The 27,765-nt window shown below is 39.0% G+C and overlaps 1 protein-coding gene across 1 annotated transcript in view; it reads right to left on the reverse strand.

Annotated features, from left to right (window-relative positions):
* Positions 1-25,672, reverse strand: part of RHOJ (ras homolog family member J) — a 109,832-nt gene extending 84,160 nt beyond the window's left edge. The window contains exon 1 of the mRNA XM_007530916.3: positions 24,922-25,672. Coding sequence (XP_007530978.2) covers positions 24,922-25,168 — 247 coding nt within the window. The 5' untranslated portion in view covers positions 25,169-25,672. The remainder of the gene's footprint in view (positions 1-24,921) is intronic.
* Positions 25,673-27,765: the final 2,093 nt, after the last annotated feature.

Here is a 27,765-nt window from a genome sequence, read left to right on the forward strand (position 1 = left end):
TTACTTTGGTGCAATATGCCAATTCCAGTTCAGTTTCTACTTGTGTTTTCTCTTCTGAAGTATAGCAGTAAGTGTAAAATATTAAATTGATTTTTGTCAAACTTAATAGATATTTTATGATTGAAATTGCTCAATAAAATATTTCAATGTCTATAGCAATAAGGATGAGGTGACTACATGCCTCTTTCTTTCTTTCTTTCTTTCTCTCTTTCTTCCTTATCCTTTCTTTTAGATAGAAAAAGTGAGACAGAATAGCAGAGAGAAGGAGAAAGAAATAATACCAAAGATTTCTTCTATGCTGTGGGGGTCAGGCTGGAACCAGGGTTGCACACATAGCAAGCAAGTCATTTATTTACTCTTACTGCCGGTAGAAAATATAACCCTCACTTAGAAAGCTGGAGGTTATTTATATTGCTCCAAGGGACTTTCTTTTCTATTAACTTGCAACTATAGCTTTAAAATGAATAAATGATAGCTGTCTAAGTGAGAAGGCTGCTTTAGTGATAGTTGTGTGCAGTTGGAGAAAATGCTTTTTTTCCCCCTTTAGATTGATCTCAGTCACTTCCAAAACTGTAATAAAGCAGAGGGTTGAAGATTGAGGGGCTGAAGAATAAGGGTGGGAGTTGAAGAGTAACCATACAGGGTGGAGTTGTGACATAAGGGCAATAATTTCAGAGGTCAGAGATTGCTAAGAAAACCAGGAAAGAAACAAAAAACATCTTCCAAGCAAGCAACCTCGGGTTCTATCCTACTAGGGACTAATTGCACTTATTAAGTGCCTTGTGAATCTGATATAAAGTGGGCCTGGATTTTTTACTCAGCAATAAATTGTTGGAGGTATATTATACAGTAAACAGTACAGTTACAATTATGTCTTTAGAATAGAGTGTTTTAATATCCAAATGTTCTTATTGTGAGCCCTTGTAAGGTCATAAAAATGGATTTACATACTTGTTTAGCAACAATTCTTCTGGTGCTGCAGCTGGATGATATGAGCTGTTGAGAAACCCCCCCCCTCCACTCCTACACCTGCTGCTGAGATAATGCCAATAATTCTGAGACATTTCCACTCATAAAAAGGACAGGCCGGCCACGTGCACAAGAAGAGACATGCAATACACAAAGTACAGTATGTGAAGGAGCAACCTCCAGTTATGTGCCCTATATCTGGCACTCATGCATTGATATTGCTTATGCATGCACAAAAGAATGAAACAGATTAGCTGCATTCTTAGAGATCTGGTAGTGGGGACAATATCTCTGATTTTATGCCTTTGCTGTACCTTGTGATAATTTACGACGTAGGTTACTCTACACTTGTAGTACATCTGATAATCAGAGTGATTTTTTTATTTGCTAATAAACAATAACACAAATGCTTTCATGCGCTTTCAGCTAGTAGGTCATTTGTGATTTCTTTGGGATAGTTGACTGGTACAGATTAATTGCCTGAGGACTCTTACTCATCATGTTAGCAGGAAGATATTTAGGAAGGAGTTCACTTCCCAGTTATCTGCTGTCAGTGCAAAACTGGGACTACAAATGAGAGTATAGAAAGTTTAAAAAAATTAATTTAATTAATTTTGGATAGAGATAGAGAAGAATTAAGAGGAACTGGGGAAGGTAGAGAAAGATAGAGATAGACAGACAGACAGATAGATAGATAGATAGATACCTACAGCACTATTTCACCAATAGGTAGTGAAGCTTCGCTTCTGCAGGTGGAGACAGGGGTTTGAACCCAGCTCCTTGTACACTGTAACGTGTATGTTCTTCCAGATGTGTCGCCACCTGGCCCTGAATATAGACACTTTAAAGACTTTGTGGGCAGTATTATCAGTTCTTTAAAAAGAAAAAGTATACCAAACCATTTTATAAAGATGAGATCGAATGCTAATCTGGAAAAGTAGTTGTTCAAGGTAATAATACTCAATGATTATATTAATATTTATATTTACCTTCCCTTTTTTTTTCTACCAAAAGATTTTGGGCTTCTATATTTGTTCTCTCCCTCCCTCCTTCTCTTTCTCTCTCTCTCTCTCTCTCTCATACACACACACACACACATACACACACACACACACGCACACACACACACACACACACACACGCGTTAGTATCGATAATGAGTTGGGTCACCCTGATTTCAATCTTCTAGAGGTGTCTGTGAAATTCCCAGTTGGAATGCTCATATTGAAGGCATTATTGTTGACACTGAGCTGATTGGATCACTGTGCAAATTAACCTTTATGAATACTTGACAAGTTGCTTATAAAAATCTGTCCTGCCTAATGCCTAAAGCATTTTGTAGTGTAGGACAATGTCTCTGGGTGTGTCCACAGCAGGGGCAGTGTGCACTTTTTCATTCCTAGGGGATTCATTTTATTCCTGACTCTGGAAAAGGTGCAGTGCTCTTTATCACCATTCACTGATGTTAGAAACATAATCAGCATTTGCAACCGTGAGTGTACTATGAGCCATGTGTGAAGGGGAGAGAATTCTGTCTTACTAGGGGAACAGTGATTTTAAAGGGACTATCTGCACAACAGAGAAGGAGGAACTGAAAGTCTGGGGAGATCTTATTGCTTCAACAGAACCAGCATAGGGTATAATGCCAGGTTTTTGAGGGGGAAGATCCAGTTTTGACCTTTGAAAATTTATAAATGTTTAGCCATGGAGTGAGAGTGTATGAAGGAAGGAGGAATTTGGGAAGTCAAGTTAAAACCACGTTTTTTCTTTTGTTTTCTAATCTAGGTTAAGCCTATTTTATTTTTTTTTCTAATAATATGCAGTTCTCTCAAGCTGCCTGCCTACCCTGATCACAGTATATCTTGCTTTCAAACAATACCTTGTCCTTAAGATATTTCTTAAGTAATTTTTTTTCTCTTAACAAAGGATGGGATTTAAATAGTATTAGCATGAAATTGAGCATATTAGGAACTATTGGTCAAGTTAGAACAACCATCTTTCGAAGAAGTTTAGCATTCCCCTTCGTGAGGAATGTGCCAGAAAAAGGTGTTTTGGAGGGAGAAAAAAAGTGACTGGACAAAACAAGGAAAGGCTTAAGGCACTTTACCAAAGAAATAGGAAAACATGAAAAGACTAGATAAGAACAACATATCTGATGAGTCTTTTTTTTTTTTCTGGATATGTCATGTGCCACTTATTAGTGGATAATCACTCTTAAGGACCATGAACAGAAAATGCGTAAATATTCTCTAAAACCACCACTTTTAGTTACTTTTTCTGGAATGTTGTTAGTGCCTCTTTACCAAGCAACAGAAAATGCTAATTTTTTGTTTATTTTGCTTTGTCATCACTCAGGTTTCACCACTCGACATCAACTTTTTTCCCCGCCAGATAGGAATACAAGAACAGAGATAAAGAGACAGAAAAGATACCGAAGCACCAAAGCTTCCTTCAGTGCAGGGGAGTTGGGGTGTGTTGTATGTATATTGTATAGGTTGTATGCATTGACAAAGCAAGTGCACTATTCAAGTTAGCTATCTTGCTGGCTATATATTTTTTTGCTTAAAATTATTTATTTTACTTGATAGGGCAGAAATTGAGAGACAAAGGGGAGATAGGGAAAGAGGAGAGACATGTGCAGCACTGCTTCACCTCTCAGGACTTTTCCCGCTACCCCCTGCAGGCAGAAAGGGGGGGCTTGAACTCTGGTCCTTGCACATAGTAATGTGTGCACTCAGACAAGTATGCCACTTCCCCCACACCAAGATTTCTTAATGGATAAATGGATCCTTCTGTGGGCTGATCCTTCTTCCATCAAAGTGGTTTACTTGGTGCTCTTATCCTCTGGGATGAGTTAATGGCAGGGTGTGAGTGAGTAACCAGATGTTGGCTGTAAAAGTAGAGCTAAGGCTCATTGCCAACAGAATAGACTCTTTCCCTTATTCCACAGGGAGCAGATTTCCTTCTTTCTTTCTTTCTTTCTTTCTTTCTTTCTTTCTTTCTTTCTTTCTTTCTTTCTTTCTTTTCTTTCTCTTCTTTCTTTCTTTCTTTTTTGGGAGCATATTTCTAAACTTTTCTCAGATTGTAGAAGATAGAAAATCTGAGCATCAATGATATCAGAAAAGAAAACTGTGGTGGGTTTACTGGTTCTTTGTGATATATATATATATTAAAGATTTCTTTCTTTTTATTTATTTCTTATTGGATAGAAACAGAGAGAAATTGAGAGGGGTGGGAGAGAGGGAGAGAGAGACATCTGCAGCACTGCTTCACCATTTGTGAAGCTTTTCCCCCTGCAGGTGGGGACCAGGGGTTTGAACCTTGGTTCGAGTGTCTTATAAACTTCATTCACTCTCTACCAGTTAACTCATTAAAAAAATATATAACCTTCTCAATGGTAGTGCACCGCAGCCAAATATTCTACTTAACTACATCACTAATTATTACATACTGAATTCCAGTTTCACAAAATACATTTAGTTCCAGGCCAACCTTGAGGTTAGTAGATGTTTTCTTTCTTTCTTTTTTTTAACATAAAAGGAAATCTTTGTGCCACTGTGCTACCACCTGACTCCCTAAAAGGAAATCTTTGATTCCAAACTATAAACAAATCTTGAAGTATCTATAAGAAATCATGGGTTATTTTGGCCCTACTACACCACGAATATTAATTATAGTTATTTATGTGCAAGAGAAATTAGCTCACATTGCATCTATAATTTTGTATGTGGCTTCTTCAGTGGTTTCCAAAATTTCAACTGACATTCAAGTGTTAGGAGAGTTTATAATGGTGGAGACAGAGTGAAAGGGGGTTGGTTAAGAGACATATAGCTTTTAAAGGGCCAGGCAGTGGCACACGTTATAATGTGCAAGGACCCAATCCAAGCCCCTGGTCCATCCTGCAGGGGGAATGCTTCACAGCTGCACTATGAATCCACTGCTCCTGGCGGCCATTTTTCCTTTTTTTTTTTTTTTAAAAAGTCTTTATTTACTGGATAGAGACAGTTAAAAATTGAGAGGGAAGGGGTGATAGAGAGGGAGAGAGATAGAAAGACACCTGCAGCACTGCTTCAGCACTTGTGAAGCTTTCCCCGTGCAGGGCGGGACCAGGGACTCGAATCTGGGTCCTTGCGCACTGTAGCATGTGCACTCAACCAGGTGCGCCACCACCCAGCCCCCCTTTTTTAATTGAATAAGATAGAGAAATTGAGAGAGGACGAGGAGATAGAGAGGAAGAAAGGAAGACAAGACACCTGCAGACCTGCTTCACCACTTGTGAAGTAACTCCCCTGCAAGTGGGCAGCTGGGGGCTTGAACTGGGATCATTGCTCCAGTCCTTGCACTTCGTACTATGTGCTCTTAACCATGTGCCACAGCCCGACCTCCTGCAACATATATTATTTATATTTACGTGATAAGGTAGAGTAATTTGGGGATAATTTGTCAGAGATTTATTAAAATGTTGGAGAAAAATGGAATGCTCTCCTATTGGTGACTCCCGTTCTCTGCATTTAGCCAGGCTGATCTAACTTAATTTCATTTATAAGGGAGAAAAAAAAATCCAGCCCCCAAAGGTAGAGGTGATCCAAAATTTGTAACCTAGACTTCTATATTTTGTTAGGACTATATCTAACCTTGCTGATAAGCTGCCCACTCTTACCCAAATTACAAAAGCCACAGTATACTGGTAAAAAAAATTGAAATACAAATTGTTTCTGGCTGCCTTGAAGTGAATTCATGAAAAACTACCCATTAAAAATGGGGAGAAATTATTCTAACATCTGTGATGGGACTTGGAAACTTCTGGGTGAGTTGTTCAAGGTTGGTAAGTATGAAAATATCCTTGGTCTTTAAATACACTAAGAGCCATAATTCTGAAGATGGTAATGAGAATTTCTCCATCTCTGCTGAGATAGATATATATATATATAGAGAGAGAGAGAAGAGAAAACAGTTGATCTTATCCCAGTAGATTCAGTTTACTTGAAAGGAAGGACTTGGTATGAAGAATTATTAAAAGGATAAATGAATAGAATAAAACCCCTACTTCAAAGTTTGTGCCCAATATTGACATTTAAGATTCAACACTCATTCATTCTCTATTTCTTTTGAGAAGTTTGGGTAAAAGCATGTTTCCTATTGAAAATCCTTAAAGCTTTTACTTACCAGTTTGAACTATGGTAAATGTCATATGAAATTCATTTTATTTGAGAAAATAAGCAGTTAGGATTCAGAGCAGAGAGGAATCTTGAGAGCAGACCCATTTTTCTTCTAATGACTATTACTTGGCTAGTATAAAGTGTCCTGTTATTAATATATGGACAGGTGTATTGCATTTTTTGCAAGCATATTAGCTAAAAATGAGTACATTTTATAGCAGATGAGTGATTTTTTTGGTATAATTTAAGGAGATTGTTGACTTACTATTTTTCTTTTTAATTATTTTCACTTTTTTTTTTAACCATAGCACTTCTCAGCTCTGACTTATCTTTTAGGATGTGGGGCAGTCAAATTTCAGTATATAAATTTATCCTGACTGTTTATGTAAGTTGCAAACTTCCATGGAGTGGAGTGCATACTTAGAATATGACACTCAGTGGCATCATTAGATCTATATACATTTCTGTATATATATCTCTATATACATTTCTGAATGTTTATTATGTTATAGATTTATTCCTAGACACTGCACATAAGCAACAAGCCAGAAATAACCTCTCCTTAAAAAAATTCTTCTGTCAGCTTACTGAAGAAATGCTGATTTATAGGGTTTTTTTTTATTGTCTTAAGGGTACCTTTTCGCATTTCCCTAAGATAGGTATCAGTACATTTCACCCTCATTTTGTTCTATCTTAGGGACTTAGGTTCCCAGCCTCCCCTTAGTAGTCCTCCCTTCCCCTTTTCTAAATTCCTGAATCCTCTGTGACAGACTATAGTCCATTCAAGAACTTTACCTTTTGGTGTTGAGTGCAGAGTAAAACTATACTCCTGTAATCTTATAATCTTGTAAACCATGATTAAATCACTAATAAAATTAAAAAAAGAAAAATTTGGGGAGTCGGGTGGTAGTGCAGTGGGTTAAGTGCAGGTGGCGCAAAGCGCAAGGACTGGCATAAGGATCCGGGTTCCAGCCTCCGGCTCCCCACCTGCAGGGGAGTCGCTTCACAGGCGGTGAAGCAGGTCTGCAGGTGTCTATCTTTCTCTCACCCCTTTGTCTTCCCCTCCTCTCTCCATTTCTCTCTGTCCTATCCAATAACAACCACATCAATAACAACAACAATAATAACTACAACAACAATAAAAAAAAGACAACAAGGGCAACAAAAGGGAAAATAAATAAATAAAATTAAAAGAAAAGAAATTTTTGCATTTGAAAGTGTACATTTTAGGGTAATAAATGACTAAACAAATGACTGAATAGAAGGTGATAATAACTTAAAAGAAGAGGGAGAAGAAGAAGGAGTAAAAGAAGAAATAGAGGAAGAGGAGGAGGAGTAAAGAGGAGGAAAGGAGGAAGAGGAGGAGGAAGGAGGAAGAAGTGGAGGAGATGGAGAAAGGAGGAGGAGGAAGAGGAGGAGAAAAGAGGAGGAGAAAGAGGAGAAAGAGGAGGAGGAGAAAGGAGGAAGAGGAGGGGGAGGAAAAGAGGAGGATGATGAGGAGAAGTATAAAGGAGGAAGAAGAGGAGGAGGAGAAAGGAAGAGAAAGAGGAGGAAGAGGAGGAGGAGGAGGAAAATAACAACAACAAAGAGGATCAAAATGGAGTCTCTTAAGCCAGACTTTCAACCTTCTGCAGCCCACAGTGACCTTGGGTCCATACTCCCAGAGGGTTAAAAAATAGGAAAGCTATCAGGGGAGGGGATGGGATACAAGAGTTCTGGTGGTGGGAATTGTGTGAAGTTGTACCCCTCTTAGCCTATGGTTTAGTCAATGTTTCCTTTTTATAAATAAAAAATTAAAAAAACAAACAAAGCAAAATGGAGTCTCCTATACCTGACCCCATTGAAACCAAAGACCTAATAACTTACTCGATTGCATTTCCAGCCTCTCCTCAGAATGGAATAAACCAATCATTGTGCAGTTCTTTGGTCAACACTAATGAGCTAAACTGATTGAGTAGATCTCTGCCTTCCCTGAAAAGGAACTGACTTTGCTTGAAATAATCTTTCTTTTCTCTTAAAATATTTATTAATTTGTAGGACAGCAAGGAGTGAAGAGAGAGGACTAGGGTATTACTTTGGCACATGTGATGCCAGGGGTTGAATTTGGGACCTCATACTTGAGAGTTCAATTCTTAATCCACTGTATCACTTCATGGGCTGAGATCTTTCTTTTCTTTCATTAATGACCCTTCCCTATGTTCTAACTATACAAACCTGCTATTTTGCATATTCCCTTGCAGAGCCTTTCTGCTTACTAAACTAGAATACTACCTTATTAATGAAATGGCAACCAATTAAAGCCTCCTAAATTTATCCTGGTGAAGTTTTTCGCATATCTGTAGAGGAAATAACATTTTGAAAACATGTATGATTTAACCTGAGTGGTCTGCCTTCACTGAGGAGGTAATGCTTAAGTTGATAGATTTCAATTACGATTCTGCAACTACCTCTCCTTTGACTTTGGTCAAGTCATTTCACTGAGTTCCATATGTCTTTTTGTCTATAAAATGAAGACACTATCTAAAGATATTTAATGCAAGGCTCAAAAATGATGGGAAAGATAACACAGGGCTTGACAAAGATGTTTTTTTTTCTTAGTAAACTGTAAACAATACTGCAAATGAATCAGGAAGCAATTTTGCTCATTGTGGTGCATATTCTGCTCAGGCATATTCAGCATTGTTTCTCACTTTTTAGCAAGTAGAATCATATCCTGAGGCTTGATTTATGAATTGGTATTAAGACAGCTGGAGAGACTCTGAAGGGCTACTTGGTTTTTACTAGCACAAGTGCTTGTCAACTGATTGTCCAGATAGAGTTGTCTGAGTCATTGTTACAGAATTTCTGCCTCTCTAGTCTTTATGGGTTACTTCCCTCAGGATCCAGATCTAGTGCGTTAGTAGAAGACTTTTTGAACCCTGAGAAATTAAACTCCAGGCAGTTTTCCATTTTTTCCCTTTCCTTTCCCTCAAATGTTAGGTCAAAGCATGAAGAACAACAGAAAAATTTACAGAGGGGAAACAGATGTTTCTGTTCATTTCATAATCATACGGCTGAGTGGATACAGAAGAGCAATGTTAGCATCCAATACACAGCCACCCCAAGATTTCCAGTCCCTTTCCTGTTTCTTAAGACTCTTTTTCTTCTTCTCATGGGAGTAGGTGTTCTCTAAAATTCCCTGATGACCTCTCAGGAGGTCTCACAGTTGCGCTGATTGTGGTTTTTATGGACACTAGGCTCAGCAAACAGCAATTCACATTTAGGCAGCCTTGCCAATCATGCCTGATGCTTTTCTTTTAGCAGCTCGTGCTCAGTGCATCAGAGTTTGCCTAGTTAGTCTCCTTCCTATCAAGCTTTACAGTTTCCACTCTCCTCTGTTCTGAATCTGGGCGATTTCTCTGCCATCCTTACATCCACCTTCTCTCAACACTTTATATTAATATACAATTCTATTGTGTGTGATATAAGAAATTCAGTCTAGGGATTGTGATGAAAATTGCCAAGGGTCCGTGTTTTCTCTTCATCTTAGCTGTGCATATAGATCTTAAAAAAAAACACTCTAATTCCTCATTTAGGAATTTTCTAGTTGCTTATGAATTAATTTCTCTTCTATTGTATGTGGTGGTTGGCCCCTCCCAATTGAGAATTTGTATATTCATTTTACTGACTGATGGTTGATTATAGAATTGCCCCCTAAACATGATCTATAGGCAGTGCTACAGCATAAAGAAAGGTTTTCTGAACTTACTAAATTGTATTAGATTGAACTATCTTGTTTTGAACTATAAAATGACAAATTCATAGGTTCCATATTATAACAATGCTTAGGGTACTTATTGAAATGTTAATTTATAGTATTTTCTCTCATTGAGTCTGATATAACAGTCCTGACATAGACCAAAGAAGCTGCTTTTTTTAACAAGCAGATTCTTTTTCCTGTGAATCAGGTAAATTTGAGAAGTACAAGTATATAATTTGTAGTTCAATAAATGCATACTTAGATATGATGTGAGAAGTTTATATTAATATGTGATCCTGTTGTGTCTGATATAAGAAATTCAATGTAGCGCACTCCCAGATCTCAAATTTTATTACAGGGCCATTGTAATCAAAACTGCTTGGTACTGAACATGAATAGACATACTGACCAGTGGAATAAAATTGAGAGCCCAGAAGTAATTCCCCACACCTATGGACATCTAATCTTTGACAAAGGTGCCCAGACTATTAAATGGGGAAAGGAGAGTCTCTTCAACAGATGGTGTTGGAAAAAATGGGTTGAAACATGCAGAAGAATGAAATTGAACCACTATATTTCACCAAACACAAAAGTAAATTACAAATGGATCAAGGACTTGAATGTTAGACCAGAAACTATCAGATACTTAGTGGAAAATATTGGCAGAACTCTTTTCCACATAAATTTTAAAGACATCTTGAATGAGACAAATCCAATTACAAAGAAGACTAAGGCAAGAATAAACCAATGGGACTACATCAAATTAAAAAGCAAATTAAAAATCACAGCAAAAGAAACCACTATCCAAACAAAAAGACCCCTCACAGAATGGGAGAAGACCTCTACATGACATACATCAGACAAGAATTTAATAACCAAAATATAAAAAGAGCTTGCCAAACTCAACAACAAGAAAACAAATGTCCTTATCCAAAAATGGGGAGAGGACATGAATAGAATATTCACTACAGAAGAAATCCAAAAGGCCATCAAAGAATGCTCCAAGTCATTGATTATTAGAGACATGCAAATCAAGACAACAATGACATACCACTTCACTCCTGTGAGAATGTCATACAACAGGAAAAGTAGCAGCAATAAATGCTGGAAAGGTTGTGGGGATAAAGGAATCCTCCTGCACTCCTGGTGGAAATGTAAATTGGTCCAACCCCTGCGGAGAGCAGTATGGAGAATTCTCAGAAGGCTTGAAATGGACCTACCCTGTGATCCTGCAATTCTTTACCTGGGGATATATCCTAAGGAACCCAACACACCCCTCCAAAAAGATCTGTGTACACATATGTTCTTTGCAGCACAATTGGTAATAGCCAAAACCTGGACGCAACCCAGATGTCCAACAACAGATGAGTGGCTAAGCAAGTTGTGGTCTGTATACACAATGGAATACTACTCAGCTATTAAAACTGGTGACTTCGCTGTTTTCAGCCCATCTTGGATGGAACTTGAAGAAATCATGTTAAGTGAAATAAGTCAGAAACAGAAGGATGAATATGGGATGATTTCACTCTCAGGCAGAAGTTGAACAACAAGATCAGAAGAGAAAACACTAAGCAGAACTTGGGCTGGAGTTGGTATATTGTACTAAAGTAAAAGACTCTGGGGTGGATTGGAGCAGGGAGAGTTGAATTGTTATGTGGAAAACTTAGAAATGTGATGTATGTACAAACTATTTCCTGGAGACTATAAAACTTTAATTCCCCCAATAAAGGAAAAAAAATTCAGTGTAGGAATTGTGGTGAAAATTTCCAAGTGTCCATTTAAATCTACTTGTCCTTTCTCTGGACATTTAGCTTCCATCTCTCACAATTATATGTGATCTTGGTTCTAGCTTCTCTCCATAGAAATGCTGACAGAAATGATTCACGACACATATGGATCTGACTCACATCACTACTCTTACAACTCTCTGTCTTTCCTTCACCCTATTCTTCATCTTCCACTATCTGGATATAAAGTTCTACAAAACACTACACAATAACAGAGTAATGAGTAGATCATTGAATGATCACATTCAAGCAGAACCCCCTCATCAACTTGAACACTTGCTCAAGTTTACTAGTAAGATATACAATTGTGATAGTTATTACATATCACTCAGTTTGTTACAGCATTGTCGTCTATCTGCTATAATCGTTTCATTACAAAAACCTCAAAAATGTGTGCTGTAGGTTTAGCTTTTAAGAGTAGATGGCAAGAAACAAGAGCAGGCTGGAAAGATGATAACACACGATAGATAGTTAAAAAACTTTTGTGAAACTTTACTATATGGGAAATTTGGAAGGTAAAATCTAGTTCCTACAGATCCTATGGAACTCAAATAGAATTTTGGGGAGAGCCAGGATGTAAGTGTATGTGAATTGTTACTTACTGTGTTTAACAAGGTACACTAGGAAAGTTGAATTGGTTGATTATTTTTAAAGCAAAGAACACAGGTATTAATAGCCTTAATACAGTTGGTAAATTGATTTTCTAGAGAAGACAGAAGATACACTTGAAAAAGGATTTTGAGTTACCAGTGACCATTTCTTTATTTAAAAAGAGCCATTCTCTGTGCAAAATATACTCAAGGTGTTTCTCTCCCTCCTAAGTTTATGTTTTCTGTGGCCTCTCTTGTTTTTTGTTGATTTGAGAGCATGAGGAATTGACTACATATTTAAGCACATTTAAGTATATCTAGGAAAGGAATGCTTTGGTCGCAGATGTAGTTTCTGGCATGCAAAATAAAACCAGAAGCCTGGTAAGATTTTTAGAGAATTGTTTACCCAAAGAAACTTCAAGATCATACTAAATATTCTTCTGACTGTAGGACAGCACTTGTGCCCTCCCAAATTGTATGGCAATTTTGTGTACCTTTCCAAAAGATGCCCTCCCTAAAGCCCAGTTTAGCTGTGTCTCAGAAGATAATGAGGAAGAACAACCTCCCAGAGACCTGAGCCAGGGAGGATTAGGAATAGTGGACAAAGGAATTTCTCCAGAGAAATCAGTGTCAATTCAAGAAACTTCCCTTGCTGCCAGAGCAAGAGGTCTTCCTAATGTGAGACAAGAGTTTGCTGTTATTGTCATGTCTCCTGTTCTTCCCTTTTCTGAAAGGGAGTTGGATTGTTTTGGTTATTTTGTCCTTGTTCTATTGTTGTATATAGGGTGAGTATGTACAGGGGCACGTAATTAGTCTTCTGTTGGACAACAAGGGGGCAAATTTCCATCAAATGGAAACACTTTTGTTGTTGCCTCCAGGACTATTGCTGGAGCTCAGTGTGGGCACTAGGAACCTACTGCTCCTGGAGGCCCTTTAAAAAACATTATTATATAGGATAGAGAGAAATTGAGGGGGGATAGGGAAAGAGACAGAGAGACCCCTGCAGACCTATTTCACCACTTGTGAAGTGAGCTCCCTGCAGGTGGGGAACCTTGGGATCAAACTGGGATCCTTGTGTGGGTCCTTGCACTTAGTACTATGTGTACTTAACACAGTGTGTCACTGCCTGACCACACAAACTCACTTTCACCATGATATGGTGCAATAACAGATAATAGAATGAGACTTTGCCTGGTCCCTCTTGAGAAAGGAGTGATTCTTCTCTCCCCTCCACCTCCCGCGGGGAAAATGTGTGTAAAGAGTGGTTAGAGAATCAGATTCAGTCTGGGATTCAGACAGTTAATTTCCATCAAAATTCATTTTCCCTCCTTGAGCTCACACAGGCAAGCTTCATTTCCCAGCCTCCCTGAGATATGGTCTTGTTACCTAAGTTGTTTCTTACATAGTATATCTGGAAATGAAGTCTATCACTACCCTGTCTGATCCTTAGAGCTTTTTTTTTTTTCCTCTAGGGTTATCACTGGGGCTTGGTTCCTGCGCTACAGCTCCTGGTAGCCATGTTTTTATTCTGATTTTTTTTTTTTTTTTTGGATGGGACATAGAGAAATTGAGAGAGGAGGGGAAGATAGGGAGAGAGAAAGATAGAGACCTCCCCTTGCAAGTGGGCAGCTGGGGTCTTGAACAGGGATCTTTGGGTGGGTCCTTTTTTTTTTTCTTTACTTTATTTTTTTCCCTTTTGTTGCCTTGTTATTTATTGTTGTTTTGTTGTTGTTACTACTGTTGTTATTGCTGTTGTTGTTGTTGGATAGGATAGAGAGAAATCAAGAGAGGAGAAGAAGACAAAGACGGGAGAGAAAGATAGATACCTGCACACCTGCTTCACTATTTGTGAAGCGAACCCCTTGCAGGTGTGGAGCTGGGGCCTCCAACTGGGATTCTTACAGTGGTCCTTGTGCTTTGTGCCATGTGCATTTAACCCGCTGTGCCACCACCCGGCTCCCCCTTGGGCGGGTCCTTGTGCTTTGTACTGTGTGTGCTTAACCTGGTGAGCCACCACCTGGGCCCCATCCTTAAAGTTTTCTACTTATGTCTCTTCATGTTCTTCCTTATTAGGCTGGTTGGATGTAGACAATTATGAGATATTTGGGTACAGAAAAACCTCATTCCCCCATAGGACCTTGCCCTCAACTTGGATCAACAACGGCAGAGAATGTTCTATCCTCCGAAGGGAGGCTGGACAACATACTCTATACTACCCCTGAGGAAGATGGGTCCTGATTTTGGGGGCAGCTTGGTACATTCCTGCTCATGACCACAGAATGTGAGGTTGGATTTACAGGGATGCAGAGGTCACATTGGCTCCTAAGTTGAATATGGGCCCCAGATCAGATCAAATTGATGGGGTTTACAGTCAACAATATTTATACACCTTTCCCATATTTGCGAGCTACTCTCTTCCCTGATGCAGCTTTCTCGTCCTTTTTCCAGCCATGACATCATCTCCCCAGACAATAACTTGGATCCATCTACATATTAGATTTCAGGCTCGGGGAAAATAAAAAAACACTAGTATAGCCACAGGCCCTTTGGAATATAACTAAAATATGCCTACTAGCTATCTACAAGCTGGAGACCCCCCCCATCCCCAACTCTTCATCTGCACTATTCCAGCCTTTAGGTCCCATGATTAGTCAACAATTTGTTTGGCTCTATATGTTAACTCTCTTTTCAACCATCGGGTTCCAGATACTACCATGATGCCAACCAATCTTCCCTGGACAGACAACCCCACCAATGTGTCCTGGAGCTTCGTTTCCCCGGAGCCCTCTGCCCCCCTATGGAAAGAGAGAGACAGGGTGGGAGTATGGATTAATCTGTCAACTCCCATATTCAGCAGGGAAGTAATTACAGAAGCCAGACCTTCGACCTTCTGTATCCCACAATGACCTTGGGTCCATACTCCCAGAGGGTTAAAGAATAGGAAAGTTATGAGGGTAGGTGATGGGATACAGGGTTCTGGTGGTGGGAATTGTGTGGAGCTGTACCCCTCTTACCCTATGCTTTTGTTAATGTTTTCTTTTTATAAATAAAATAAAATAAAATAAAATTAAAAAAAGAAAGAACACATTATGGAAGCAGACAGGTTCCCTAAATGATTATACAAAGGAGAACAGTTCCAGAGCCAAAGCATTTGTGAGAAACATCCTGCCATGATATTCATCTCCTACATGCTTGGTTTCCTTTGTTATAGCAGTTTAGTGCACCCAGATTAACAGAGGTTTTTTGAAAAATATTATTAGCTATAAATTGGATACCACTGTTTTGTGGTCTCCAATTAGTCCACTGTAGATGATTTACTATATGTGGAAAATTGTTTAATATCTCTGTGCTTTGATTTGCTCATGAGTAAACTTGGAAAAATGACAGTACCTCATAGGATTATCTTGAGATGGCAATGAATCAATGTATGAAAATACTTTAGATATGCCTGAATCATAGCAAGGACTATATACATACATAACTTTTGTTGTTGTCTTAACCCACAGTTTAGGGGTGGAGAGACAGTACAATAGTTATGCAAAAAAGGCTCTGAGGTCCCAGGTTCAATCCCCAGCACTAAAATAAGCCAGAAATGACCAGTGCTCTGCCATCTCTGTCTGAACTTTCTCTATCTCTCTCCCTCTCATGAAAAAAAAAAGTTAGAAAAAAGAACATAGTTTAGTCATATTTGGGTTTCCTAATAAATACTAATAGTTGATTGCAGGGTCCCACATGGCCAGAATGAAATTTGTATAGGGATTGGGAATGATGAAAGATGTAATGTGAACCATGATAAAATACCACAGGAATATAAAAGAATCTTGTCTATTTCTTTCATGAAAATTGGGCACAATCTAAAAGTCAGCAGACGTCAGAGTGTTTAGAAATGATGCTAGGCCACTCTGGGACTAATAATTGATCACAGTTGGATTTAAAAAAATATTTATTTACTTTTTGTTGCCCTTTTTTTTAATTGTTGTTGTAGCTATTGTTGTTGGTGTCATCGTTGTTGGATAGGACAGAGAGAAATGGAGAAAGGAGGGGAAGACAGAGAGGGGGAGAGAAAGATAGACACCTGCAGACCTGCTTCACTGCCTGTGAAGTGACTCCCCTGCAAGTGGGGAGCTGGGGGCTTGAACCCGGATCCTTACGCCGGTCCTTGCGCTTTGTGCCACATGTGCTTAACCCGCTGCGCTACCTCCCAACTCCCTCACAGCTGTATTTATAATGGAATTTATTCTGACTGTGTTACACCCAGAACATTAACTGTTTGGATTTTAACTAACAAGGGGCGGTATGCATTTTTGTTTTTGAAAAAAATAAATTTTCAGTCTAATTAGAACAGAGGGTAGGATCTTCATACATCCTTGGGACACTTGTTCAGTATTGATGAGGGAGACTGTTTCTGTTGAGTTATTTTATTTATTTACTTTTACTTTTTATTTTATTTTTTAAATTAATTAATTAATTTCCTTTTTGTTGCCCTTGTTGTTTAACATTGTTGTGGTTATTAATGTCGTTGTTGTTGGATAGGACAGAGAGAAATGGAGAGAGGAGGGGAAGACAGAGAAGAGGAGAGAAAGACAGACACCTGCAGACCTGCTTCACCGCTTGTGAAGCGACTCCCCTGCAGGTGGGGAGCCGGGGCTCGAACTGGTATCCTTACGCAGGTCCTGGCGATTTGCGCCACGTGCGCTTAATCCGCTGCGCCACCGCCCGACTCCCTATTTATTTACTTTTTAAAAAATTATTGGCCTGATGTTTGTTTTCCACCTTCTTCCTACCTTTGTAGAACAGACCAAGCATGTCCCCACACATAGGCATCAAATATACTGACTGATCTTTGAGCCAAATATGTCATTCACCCCACAAGAAGGAGAGATGCCAAATTTGAAATAAAAAGTTGTTTCAGAAATAAAGTCTACTGTTTGTCTGAAGCATGACCTTAGTGGATAGTTTGGCAGTAAAATTTATGAAGCTTCTCCTAGCCTGGACAATGAAGGCATCCAGGCTGTGAGGAACTAAAAGGCTTAGTCCCAGGAGCCAGATCCTTGAAACCTCTATTGGTCTCAATTCTTGGTTTGTTGCCAAACCAGTTTGTTGAAGTTAGAAAGCAGGAAGTTATGAATTACAGATGCAGTTTCTAACCCTGAGAGTGTGACTTTCTTTGGGCCACACTAGTCATAGATACTTGATTTTTCTTTCTCTTCTCACCTGTCTTCCTTTTTCTTTATTCCTAAGAGTTATAGTCTATGGTTTAGCATCTGTGCAGTAAACATTGACTTTCTGAGTCTCCTTTCCACCTATTGTGCCTGCTTTCACTAGCCTTGCAGTGTAGATTAGAAAAGAACTAGTCTATACAATTCCCATTACTGCACTTTTACTTCAGAGTCAGGAAGAAGTCAACAGACACACATTATGTTGCCCCCCAAAGAGATAATGGTGGAGGTTGGGAACTTCCAGTTTAAGACTTTTAGTTTGAGCATCATTGTATAGAAAACAGAATGGGTGAGTCAAACAGCCCCTTCTTATTTCCTTCAGAATTTTTTTTTTCATCTATGGCTAAAAAGTGGTGATTTATCTGATATTCTCATGAGAGTTGTCTTTTGACTTATATTCTCCAGAGATGCCCAAGTCTATTCAGAAAGAACAAAAGAGAAACTCATGACTAAATATTGCCAACTGGACAGAGCTGTGTCATAACCCTTTTTTAGTCAGGGCTTTGTTTTGATTTGCTCATTTATTTTATATTACAGCTTCTCCTCCACCTCCCCATTGTGGATTGGACATAGTTTCCTTTTTCACTCTAGCCATTCAGGTTGTTATTGCATCTACCTTGGACTAACCATCAATTAATTGGGTGGAAACAAATAGAATTGAATGCTAACTCTCTATGAAGACAACTACCTTTAACATTTCACATGGCTGATAGAGTAACTGGATTCCCCCCTCTCTCCACCTTCCATGAATTGTGTTAATTTCCTGAAGAGGCAATTTGGGATTGCAAATAGTGACTTCAAATATTTCCAAAAACAGTGGCTTTTTGACAAACTCTAGGAAGGATGGGATATACAAGAAAGAGCAACAGTCAAAATCAACTCATAGACAGAAGATAAAATAAATGGTGAATCAGCTGTATCATGCCCTGGTTGAAACTGAAATGGACTTATTTTTATACAGCTCTGTACATAAACATACAAACTCCTGATATAATTTCACTCAACATCTAACTCGACCACACAGGAAACAGAAGTCAGGTCATGTGAGATATTAATTGATACATTCTGTGTGCTTCACAGGTCAAAACTAAAGACATAATGAAGGTAAGAGGGAGAAGAAACTCGGTTATTCCAAGGGGTACCTGAAAATTCTACTGGCTTTTAGGACATCTTAAATCATTCCTGGAAAGGAGTAAGAATCAGGATCTAGACATGTTTCTTAGGTACACTTGTAAAAAGCAGGAGTGATTCTTTTTAACATTATTCAGTTGTCCCTAATTTTTAGTCATGACCTTTAGTTGAACTCGATATATATATTCATATAGTATATATATGAATTATAAAATTACATATGTTATATATTTTGAAATACACTGTGTAAAAACCATAAGTGAGTGGGCTGACCAGAATTTAGGCAGATTTAATATGATGCAAATGGAGAAATTTGAGTATATTCCATTTGTTTGCAAATTAAACATTTCTTCAATAGTGTACATTATCAACCTAGGTCAAGAAAATGAAATGTTATGTTGTAATTATAGTGGAGATAAAACAATTCCTTTAAAAATATTTTTAAAACTTTATTTATTTGATAGAACAGAGAGAAATTGAGAGGGAAAGTGGATAAAGAGGGAGAGAGAGAGAGACTGAGAGACACCTGCATCATGGCTTCACTGCTCATGGAGCCTTCTCCTTACAGTTCAGGACTGAGGACTTGAACCCAGGTCCCTATGTGTGTTACTACCTGCCCCCTCAAGATAATTATTTAAAGTACTTTATAATATAATAAATTTAACAAATATTTCACATGTTCACACCTAAAGAGATATCAATGACTAGCAATTTATTCATTTATTCAAAAATTTTTAAAAATATTTATTTATTATTGGATAGAGACAGAGAGAAATTGAGAGGAGAAAGGGAGATAGAGAGGGAGAGAGACAGAAAGACACTTGCAGCACTGCTTCACTACTAGTGAAGGATATAAATTTGGGAAACAACAGTGGATAGGTAAGATGCGAAGTCATCAGACTAGACACAGTCAGTACATGAGTATAAATAGAGAAAACTACCCTGGGACTTATCAGTGAGGTTTCCCCCAGCAGGTGTGGACCAGGGGCTTAAACCTGCTTCCTTGTGTACTCTAATGTGTGCGCTTGACCAGGTGCGCCACTTCCTGGCCTTTCATTAAACTTTTAATGGTCTAGCAATTATCTAAGTATCGGAGGGACTAAAATTATTAAGATACAATATAATAATTAAAATTATTAATATACAGTAATTTATTTATTCAGTAACTATCTGTTAAGAGTCGACTACATATTGAGCTCCATTTTAGAAGCTAGAGGTAGATCATTGAACATGACAAAGGCTTTCATGGAGTTTACACTCCAGTATGGGATAAAATTGATAGCAAAATAAAGGATAATGTCAGGTACTGGTAAGTGTTATAGAGTAAGAGAAGTGGAAGAAAAATGAAAGAGACTGTGGGAGAGAAGAGAGGAAGAGAGAGAGAGGGAGGGAGGAAGAGAGTTAAATTATGTAGTTAATTGAAGCTTGGATGAATTGTGTCTGGGAGATAGTAAACATGAGGAGTTTGTATGTGCTTAGTGTGCTCGAAGATTATCAAACACTGAAAAGTAGAGTGTTAGGATGTGAGGCTGGAGTGATAACAGGGGTCAAGTGATGGAGTGCCTTGTAGACCCAAAGTGCTGATATCTGAGTATTAAGGGAACTGTGTGGAGAACTGGCTATAGAGGGCAAGGCTGGGAGGTAACCTTAGTATTTTGGATGAGAAATGACAGTGGCTTGGACAAGAATGAAGACAATGAATTTGGTGACAAGTGATCATGGTTGAGATATATTTTAAGCATTGAATAATAACTAATGAATGGTTTGAAAGTAGAGATAGGTGAATATTGCCAAAAGAGAGAGTGAAGGATATACTACAATTTTTATTCTGAGCAAAGTGATGGAACATAGTTTCCCTCTAACTTCATAGGAAGACTAGAGGAAGAATAGATTGAAGAATTAAAAAGTAATCCATGTTGAACAGATTAAGTTTGGGAAACCTACTAAATAAGCAGATTATATATGAGATTATATATGAGGCTGGTTCTTGGGAGTGTATTGGGGGAAAGATATAAATTTGGGAAACAACAGAGGATAGGTAAGAGGTGAAGTCATCAGACTAGACACAGTCAGTACATGAGTATAAACAGAGAAAACTACTGTGGGACTGATCAGTGAGGTTGCCAGTATACAGTGTTTGGGAAGAGTTGGAGAGAGATCTTCCAGTAAGGGTAGCATGGCATCCTAGATACTAAAAAAAATGTGTTTCAAGGAGAGAGTATTGAACCATAAGCAAAACCTCATGAGATCAAGGAGGGAATATGAAGACTGGATTTTGGCAAATCATGACCCTTTCTTTCAGGAGACCATAGCTTAGTGTGAGTGGGAAAATAAGGAAACATAAATTTTGATACAGTAGAGGAATTTTTGTTTTAGAATTATTTCCAATTTCTGGAGCTGGATTAAAGATTGAGTAAAGAATTCTGCTTGAGGAATCAGAGAAAATTACTTGGAGATGTACTTTTGAGTTCTGGTAGGACAAAGAAAGGCAAATCAACTAAGATATAAAGAATTTAACCATTTTTTCTTAGTTGTTGGTTTTTCTGCACTCTGCCAATATTTTCTCTTCCAAGTGAATATTCCACTACTACTCTTCCCTCTAGCCATAGGTACCAGTTATCAATACACATGGTGACTATATTACAAATTCTACTTCTCCATCATATCTATTCTATTTGGAGAATACACCTGGAATAATATCTTTTGTGCTATACTCTCTTTCATTTAATTGTAATTTAATTCCTATTCCCAACTTGGTTCACCTGTTGTGATCTTATTCTGAATAATACCAATTGTATCTAATAAATTTTTCATGTGTGTGTGAGGCACTGTTTAAGAGCTTTTAGTAATTACTTTTTAATGCTGTTTTCACAGATAATCCTAGCATATTTATGGACCCTGCTTTTTATTTGTGATGACTGAGGCACATATACTTTAAGGAATTTTTTCTAGGTCACACAGCAATAACGACAGTGCCAGTATTAAAATTGGGACATCTGGCATGAGAGTTCATTGCCTGGAGTAATATGCTGTTTTTCACTTTTTATATTTAGTTTTATTTATTTTCCCCTGCATGGGGAAAACTTTGTAGGTGGTGAAGCAGTGTGGAGGGTATCTCTTTGTCTCTCTCCCTCTCTATCACCCTCTTCCCTCTCATTTTCTGACTGTCTCTATCCAATAAATAAAGATAATATAAAAAATTAAAGAAATATATAACATAATTCAGTCCTTGTGAAATCTTTTAGTGGTTCAGTCTTTTATTTTTCATATCTAATACATTTTTTATATTTCTTTGTTTTCCCTTTTGTTGCCCTTGTTTTTTTTTTAATGTTGTTGTAGTTGTTATTGATGTCGTCGTTGTTAGATAGGACAGAGAGAAATGGAGGGGGGGAGATAGAGAAGGGGAGAGAAAGACAGATATCTCCAGACCTGCTTCACCACTTGTGAAGCCACTCCCCTGCAGGTGGGGAGCCGGGGGCTCGAACCGGGATGCTTATGCCAGTCCTTGTGCATTGTGCCACGTGCGCATAACCCACTGCGCTACAGCCCAACTCCCTCTAATACATTTTTTAAATAGGTCACTTATTCAGTAAAATTTTTACCTTCTCAACACTGCATTATAATCCAATCACTAAATAGATAAGTATCAGGATAAGTAGTTTTATTTTTTAATTTAATTTGAATAATGATTTTGTTGTGGTTTACAAGATTATACAGTTACAGGGATGTAGTTCCATATAACACCCAGCACATGAAGAAAACTGTGTTGGTTCTTTTTCACAATTATCAGACATCAAAGTTCTGAGCCAACCTCTCCCTCAATAATAACCACCGTAGTTTTCACAAAGTAGGGATAAGTAATTTTCCAAAGCAATTAAAACCTTTAGTAGATATCTAAAAGTATTTGAAATTTGCTTGCCAGTAATTTTCACTTACCTGTCAGAAAGGTGAAGACTAAGCAACATTTGCTAATATATTGACAAAGCATTCTAATAACTTTTTAAAGCCACACACTATTTTTATATGTTATTTATTTTCTCTTTTTGTTGCCCTTGCTTTTTTAAAAAAAGATATTTATTTATTTATTCTCTTTTTGTTGCCCTTGTTGTTTTATTGTTGTATGATGTCATCATTGTTGGATAGGACAGAGAGAAATGGAGAGAGGAGGGAAGACAGGAGGAGAGAAAGATAGATTCCTGCAGACCTGTTTCACTGCCTGTGAAGCGACTCCCCTGTAGGTAGGAAGGGGGGGCACGAACCAGGATCCTTATGCCTGTCTGCCACATGTGCTTAACCTGCTGCGCTACCGCCTGACTCCTCGCTTTTTTTTATTGTTGTTGTAATTGATGTCGTCCTTGTTAGATAGGAGAGGGAGAAATGGAGGAGGGGAAGACCGAGGGGGGAGAGAAAGAGAGACACCTGCAGAAGCTGCTTAACCACTTGTGAAGTGACTCCCCTGCAGGTGGGGAGTGGGGGGCTCCAACCTGGATCCTTATGCTGGTCCTTGCACTTCACCACGTGCTTAACCTGCTGCTACCACTGGACTCCCCACACACTATTTTTGTGATCATGATTTTTTTTTTTTCTCAAGAGGAAAGTCTATATGCCTGCCTTTGCAGTCTATTCTCATGAAAATGTTCCTCTCTGGTCATAGTCATTTATATTATCAGAAAAATTTAGGAGAGCCAGTATTAAATTTTGCTTTTTCTTTTTAAAACTTTTTATTTGTAAAATTTTATTTATAAACACTGACAAAACCATAGGATAAGAGGGGTACAGTTCTCACCACCAGAACCCTTTATCCCATCACTTCTCCTGATAACTGTCCTATTCTTTAACCCTCTGGGATTATGGACCCAGGGTCATTCAGTCATTATGTTGGTGCAGAAGGTTGAAGGTCTGGTTTCTGTAATTGCCTCCCCACTGAACATGGACATTGACAGGTCGATCCATACTCCCAGCCTGTCTCTCTCTTTCCTAGTGGGGCAGGGATCTGGGAAAACAGGGCTCCAGGACACATTGCTTTTTGTTTTTATGAATATAGAAAAGAAAACCTGCTGGGAAAAATACTACTATTTTCACTGTGGTTCTCTCCCTGTCTGCTGTGTCAGATTATTGTAAATCATGGAAATGAGGGAGGAGGAGGGGACTTGGGTGGTTGTTTAGCTATGGAAAAGAAGTTACTTCCTACAGAAAGAGGATTTCAAATGGCCACAAAGCAAAGCCAACACTCACAAAGGTTTCCTTTGGGCCATTTCCCTTTTGCTGAACCTGACCCTAAGCCAAGGTGAGAGAAGAGACACTGTCTTACAAAATCTCAAGTAGTTTACCAAACTGATCACCAAGTTAAAAGAAAAAATTCTAAGACTTAGGCTACTGTGAACTCAGTTTCAGGACCTGTCTTCTGAGAAATTTTAGATTTAGGATATCAAGAGAAAAAATGGAAACATTTAGATAAGTTTTCATTCTGACAAATAAATACACCCACAAACTTTAGAACCCTCAGAAAATATAACTGAAAGAGGCTGTGACTATCGTGCTTTAAAAAAAAAACTATCATGTTTTAAAATATTTTGTGCCTGATTTTGAATTTCTGGGATATATGTTAACATGATTCAAATTTTTCTTTTAATCTTATGACAAGCATAGCAATTAAAATATTTCTTCTAATCCAAGATAGATTGTCTACTAGAAAGCTGAAACTTTTGGATACTTTCTCCCCCTTTATAGCCACAGGAAACTGAAAGTACAGTAGTACAGCATCAAGTGATATTAAAATGTGAATGTTCTGATGCTTATTAATCTCATCATTTTCATTCATAAATGGCACAAGATATTTATGTGAAAGGTGGTGAGAACACTTGTTCCATCAGTTGTGGGGCTAGCGAAGACTTTTTTTTTCATAACCAAAAGAGAATTGTGGTGCAAGTATACTACATTTAAAAATAATCACGATGAAATGTTGACAAATCTTCAGAAGAAAGTTAAGTAAAATCTCTGGCTCCAAAGTCTAGAGGTAGCTCAGGATATTTCCCCAGTGCTACTCCTTTGATTTAAGGGGGGTGAGGGTGGGTGAGTATGTTATATACAACACAAGCTGATGTGCAAACTGTTGTAACAATTCTAGCAAAGTCCTTAGTTATATGTGTACCTGGCTACTTCCAGGATGGTACCCAATGCTGACATTAGGAAAAAAAAAATCCAGGCCCCTCTAAAGTGGGGTTGTTGTCTTTCTGTGTACAGGAACAGTTCTACCCTCTCCATCTCTACACACACACACACACACACACACACACACACACACACACACGCACACACTTTTCTTACCTGCATAGTGGTCAAACACAGTGGGCACGTACTCCTCTGGGAAGGCATCATTGGCATAGCTCATCAGCAGACAGGTTTTTCCCACAGCGCCGTCCCCCACCACCACACACTTCAACATCTTCTTCTCTTCACTGCCACTGCAGCCACAGCTGCTGTCATTTCCCTCCTTGCAGTTCATTCTTTCGGCTCCAGCTGCTGCTGCGGCTGTGCTGCTGCTGTTGCTTCTCCTCCTTCTCCCCAAGCCCATGAAGGGGAGGGGGGAGTGAGCTCAGGCTGGTGATCACTCTGCCTGACTTTGACTACCTTGGATCACACAGATGTGTCCGAGGTGGCTAACACGTGCGCTCTTGCTTGCCATGCTGGCAGGGAGAGGTGACACACATTTCAGGAAATCACTGAAAAGGTCTGCCCCTTTTTTTCTTATCACTTTGAATTAAGAAGCCCTCATTTTCATAGACATCTAGGGATTCCCTAACTAGAAATTTCAGCAGCCTGCAGGCTTCTCTCTACCACTGCCCCTCTAGCCTGTCTAGAGACAGTGGAGTTTTGTTAAATCTTCCTCATTTTCCACTTCATACCTAACATGGAGGAAAGCTGAGCTTTTTAATGGAGTTTCTCCTTGCTTCCTCCAGCTTGCTGAGTGTCAGGAAATCATGGGTTTCCTGCTGCATTCCATATTAGGATCAGTGGGCTGGGGAAGGCTGCAACAATGGAGCTGTGTGTGTGTGTGTGTGTGTGTGTGTGTGTGTGTGTGTGTGTGTGTATGTGTATACTTCTGGGGAACGTTGCCAGGACACGGAGTGGGAAAACACTAGGGGTCCCACTGCAGTCTCAAGCTGTCAGACTTCCTGTTTCATCCACTGCTGGGGAGGCTGTCTGCCTGTGAAGGACTGGGAGGGAGCTGAGGAAAGGAAAGGATGGAAACTGGGGAGCACTGTCTGACACAGAAACAGAGGGAAAGGTTTCACCAAGCAGAGAGAACTACAGCAGCTGCTGTGGACTAACATATGACATCATCCTTCACTGAGTCACTAGCTAAAAGCTCTGCACATTAAAAATGGACAGTTCTTCACATACTTAAATGAGAAACCTTAAGCAATTTGTCCCTGCAAGACCGAAGGAAAACTTCCAGAATTAGAGTGTTCCAGAGGGAAATAGTTTTTGTTGATCCCAGCTGAAATAATGTGTGATCAGGTTTATAAGCGTCCCATTTGAACACAACTTTCAGCTATATATTCCAGACAAACGTTTTTATGATTGTAGCACATAAGAAATCAATCAGATGTGGATGTTTGCATCTTCTTGTTAGTGAATAAACACATATATTGGCTTGGCTTATACTTACTCTTGGAAACGAGAGGGTAGGGGAATACTCTGTTATCTTGTTTCTGGTCTGAATGCTGCTTTTGCTTGGACCTTTCCTTTTTAAATTACTCTGCTTCTCTTGGGTCAGCTGTGTCCTTCTCAATTACAAAGGAATCATTGGAAACTAATTTATTTTTATGTTGGGTCACTCAGAACAAAGCTCCTTTGAAGCCCCTGTGTATGGTTAATGCACGTGGTCTCAGAAAAGAAGTGAAACTCTGCAGATGATTTTGACTAATATGTTAAGTACTTGTTGGATGGAGGGACTCTGTGTTTATTTGAAACTTTCATGCACCTTTATTTTTGGTCGGGAGATGGGAGGAGGCATGGGGGCATGCCTGGGACTGAGCTAGATAGTCTAATGCTCTCCCAACTGAGCTATTTCAGCACCACTGGCTAGAGCCTTATACATGGAAATATAAACTCTACCACTGAGTTCCATTCACAGAACCATGGCTACCTATTTTTAACAATTTGTGTTACCCAAATATGTGAGGAGGATACAAACACACACACACCTGATTTAGTAAGTGGCTACAAAACACATTTATTGTCTTTGCTTTGTATTATTTGATATCAATTAGTTATAATAATGATGAGAAAACAAGTTATTTCCCAGCTGGGGTCACTGTCTGTGTGAAGCTTGCACATTCTCCCCATGTCTACATGGGCTGTTGCTGGACACTTCAGCTTCCTCTCACAACCCAAAGATGTGCATTATGTTAATGGATTAATTGGTATGTCCACATTTTCCCAGTCTCCCCTCCCCTCCCCTTCCCTCTTCTCCCCTCTCCTCCTCTCTCCTCCCTCCCTGCCCCTCTCCTCTCCCCTCTCCTCTCCTCTCTCCTCTCCCCTCTCTTCCCCTCTGCTCTCCCCTCTCCTCCCCTTTCCCATCTGCTCCTCCTCCTCTTCCTCTCCCACTCCCCTCCCCCCACCATTTCCTCCCCTCCTCCTCTTTTTTCTTTTTTAAATTTTTTATTAATAAAATTGAAATATTGACAAGACAATAAGATAAAAGGGGTACATTTCCACACAATTCCCACCCTCAGAACTCCATATCCAATCCCCTCCCTTGATAGTTTCCCTATTCTTTTTTTTTTAATTATGAAGAATTTTTAAAAATTTTATTTATTTTATTTTTGAGAGAGAGAAAGAGAAAGAAAGAAACAGAAGCACCAGAGCACTACTCAGCTCTAGTTTATGGTGGTGTGGGGGATTGAACCTGGGACTTTGGAGCCTCAGGAATGAAAGTCTCTGCATAACCATTATGCTATCTCCCCCACCCCATAGCTTCCCTATTCTTTATCCCTCCTCTCCCCTCCCCTTTTTCTCTCCCCTCCCCTCCTCTTCTCCCCTCCCGTAATCCTCTCCTCCCCCTCCACCACCATTCCCCCCCTCCTTTTCTTCTTCACCAACTGTAAACTTGAACTGGAATACATGGGTGGCAAATGAATGAGTGGAAATTGCTGTTTAAGATTG

This window comes from Erinaceus europaeus, chromosome 16 (assembly GCF_950295315.1).
Source record: "Erinaceus europaeus chromosome 16, mEriEur2.1, whole genome shotgun sequence".
NCBI classification, from domain to species: Eukaryota; Metazoa; Chordata; class Mammalia; order Eulipotyphla; family Erinaceidae; genus Erinaceus; species Erinaceus europaeus.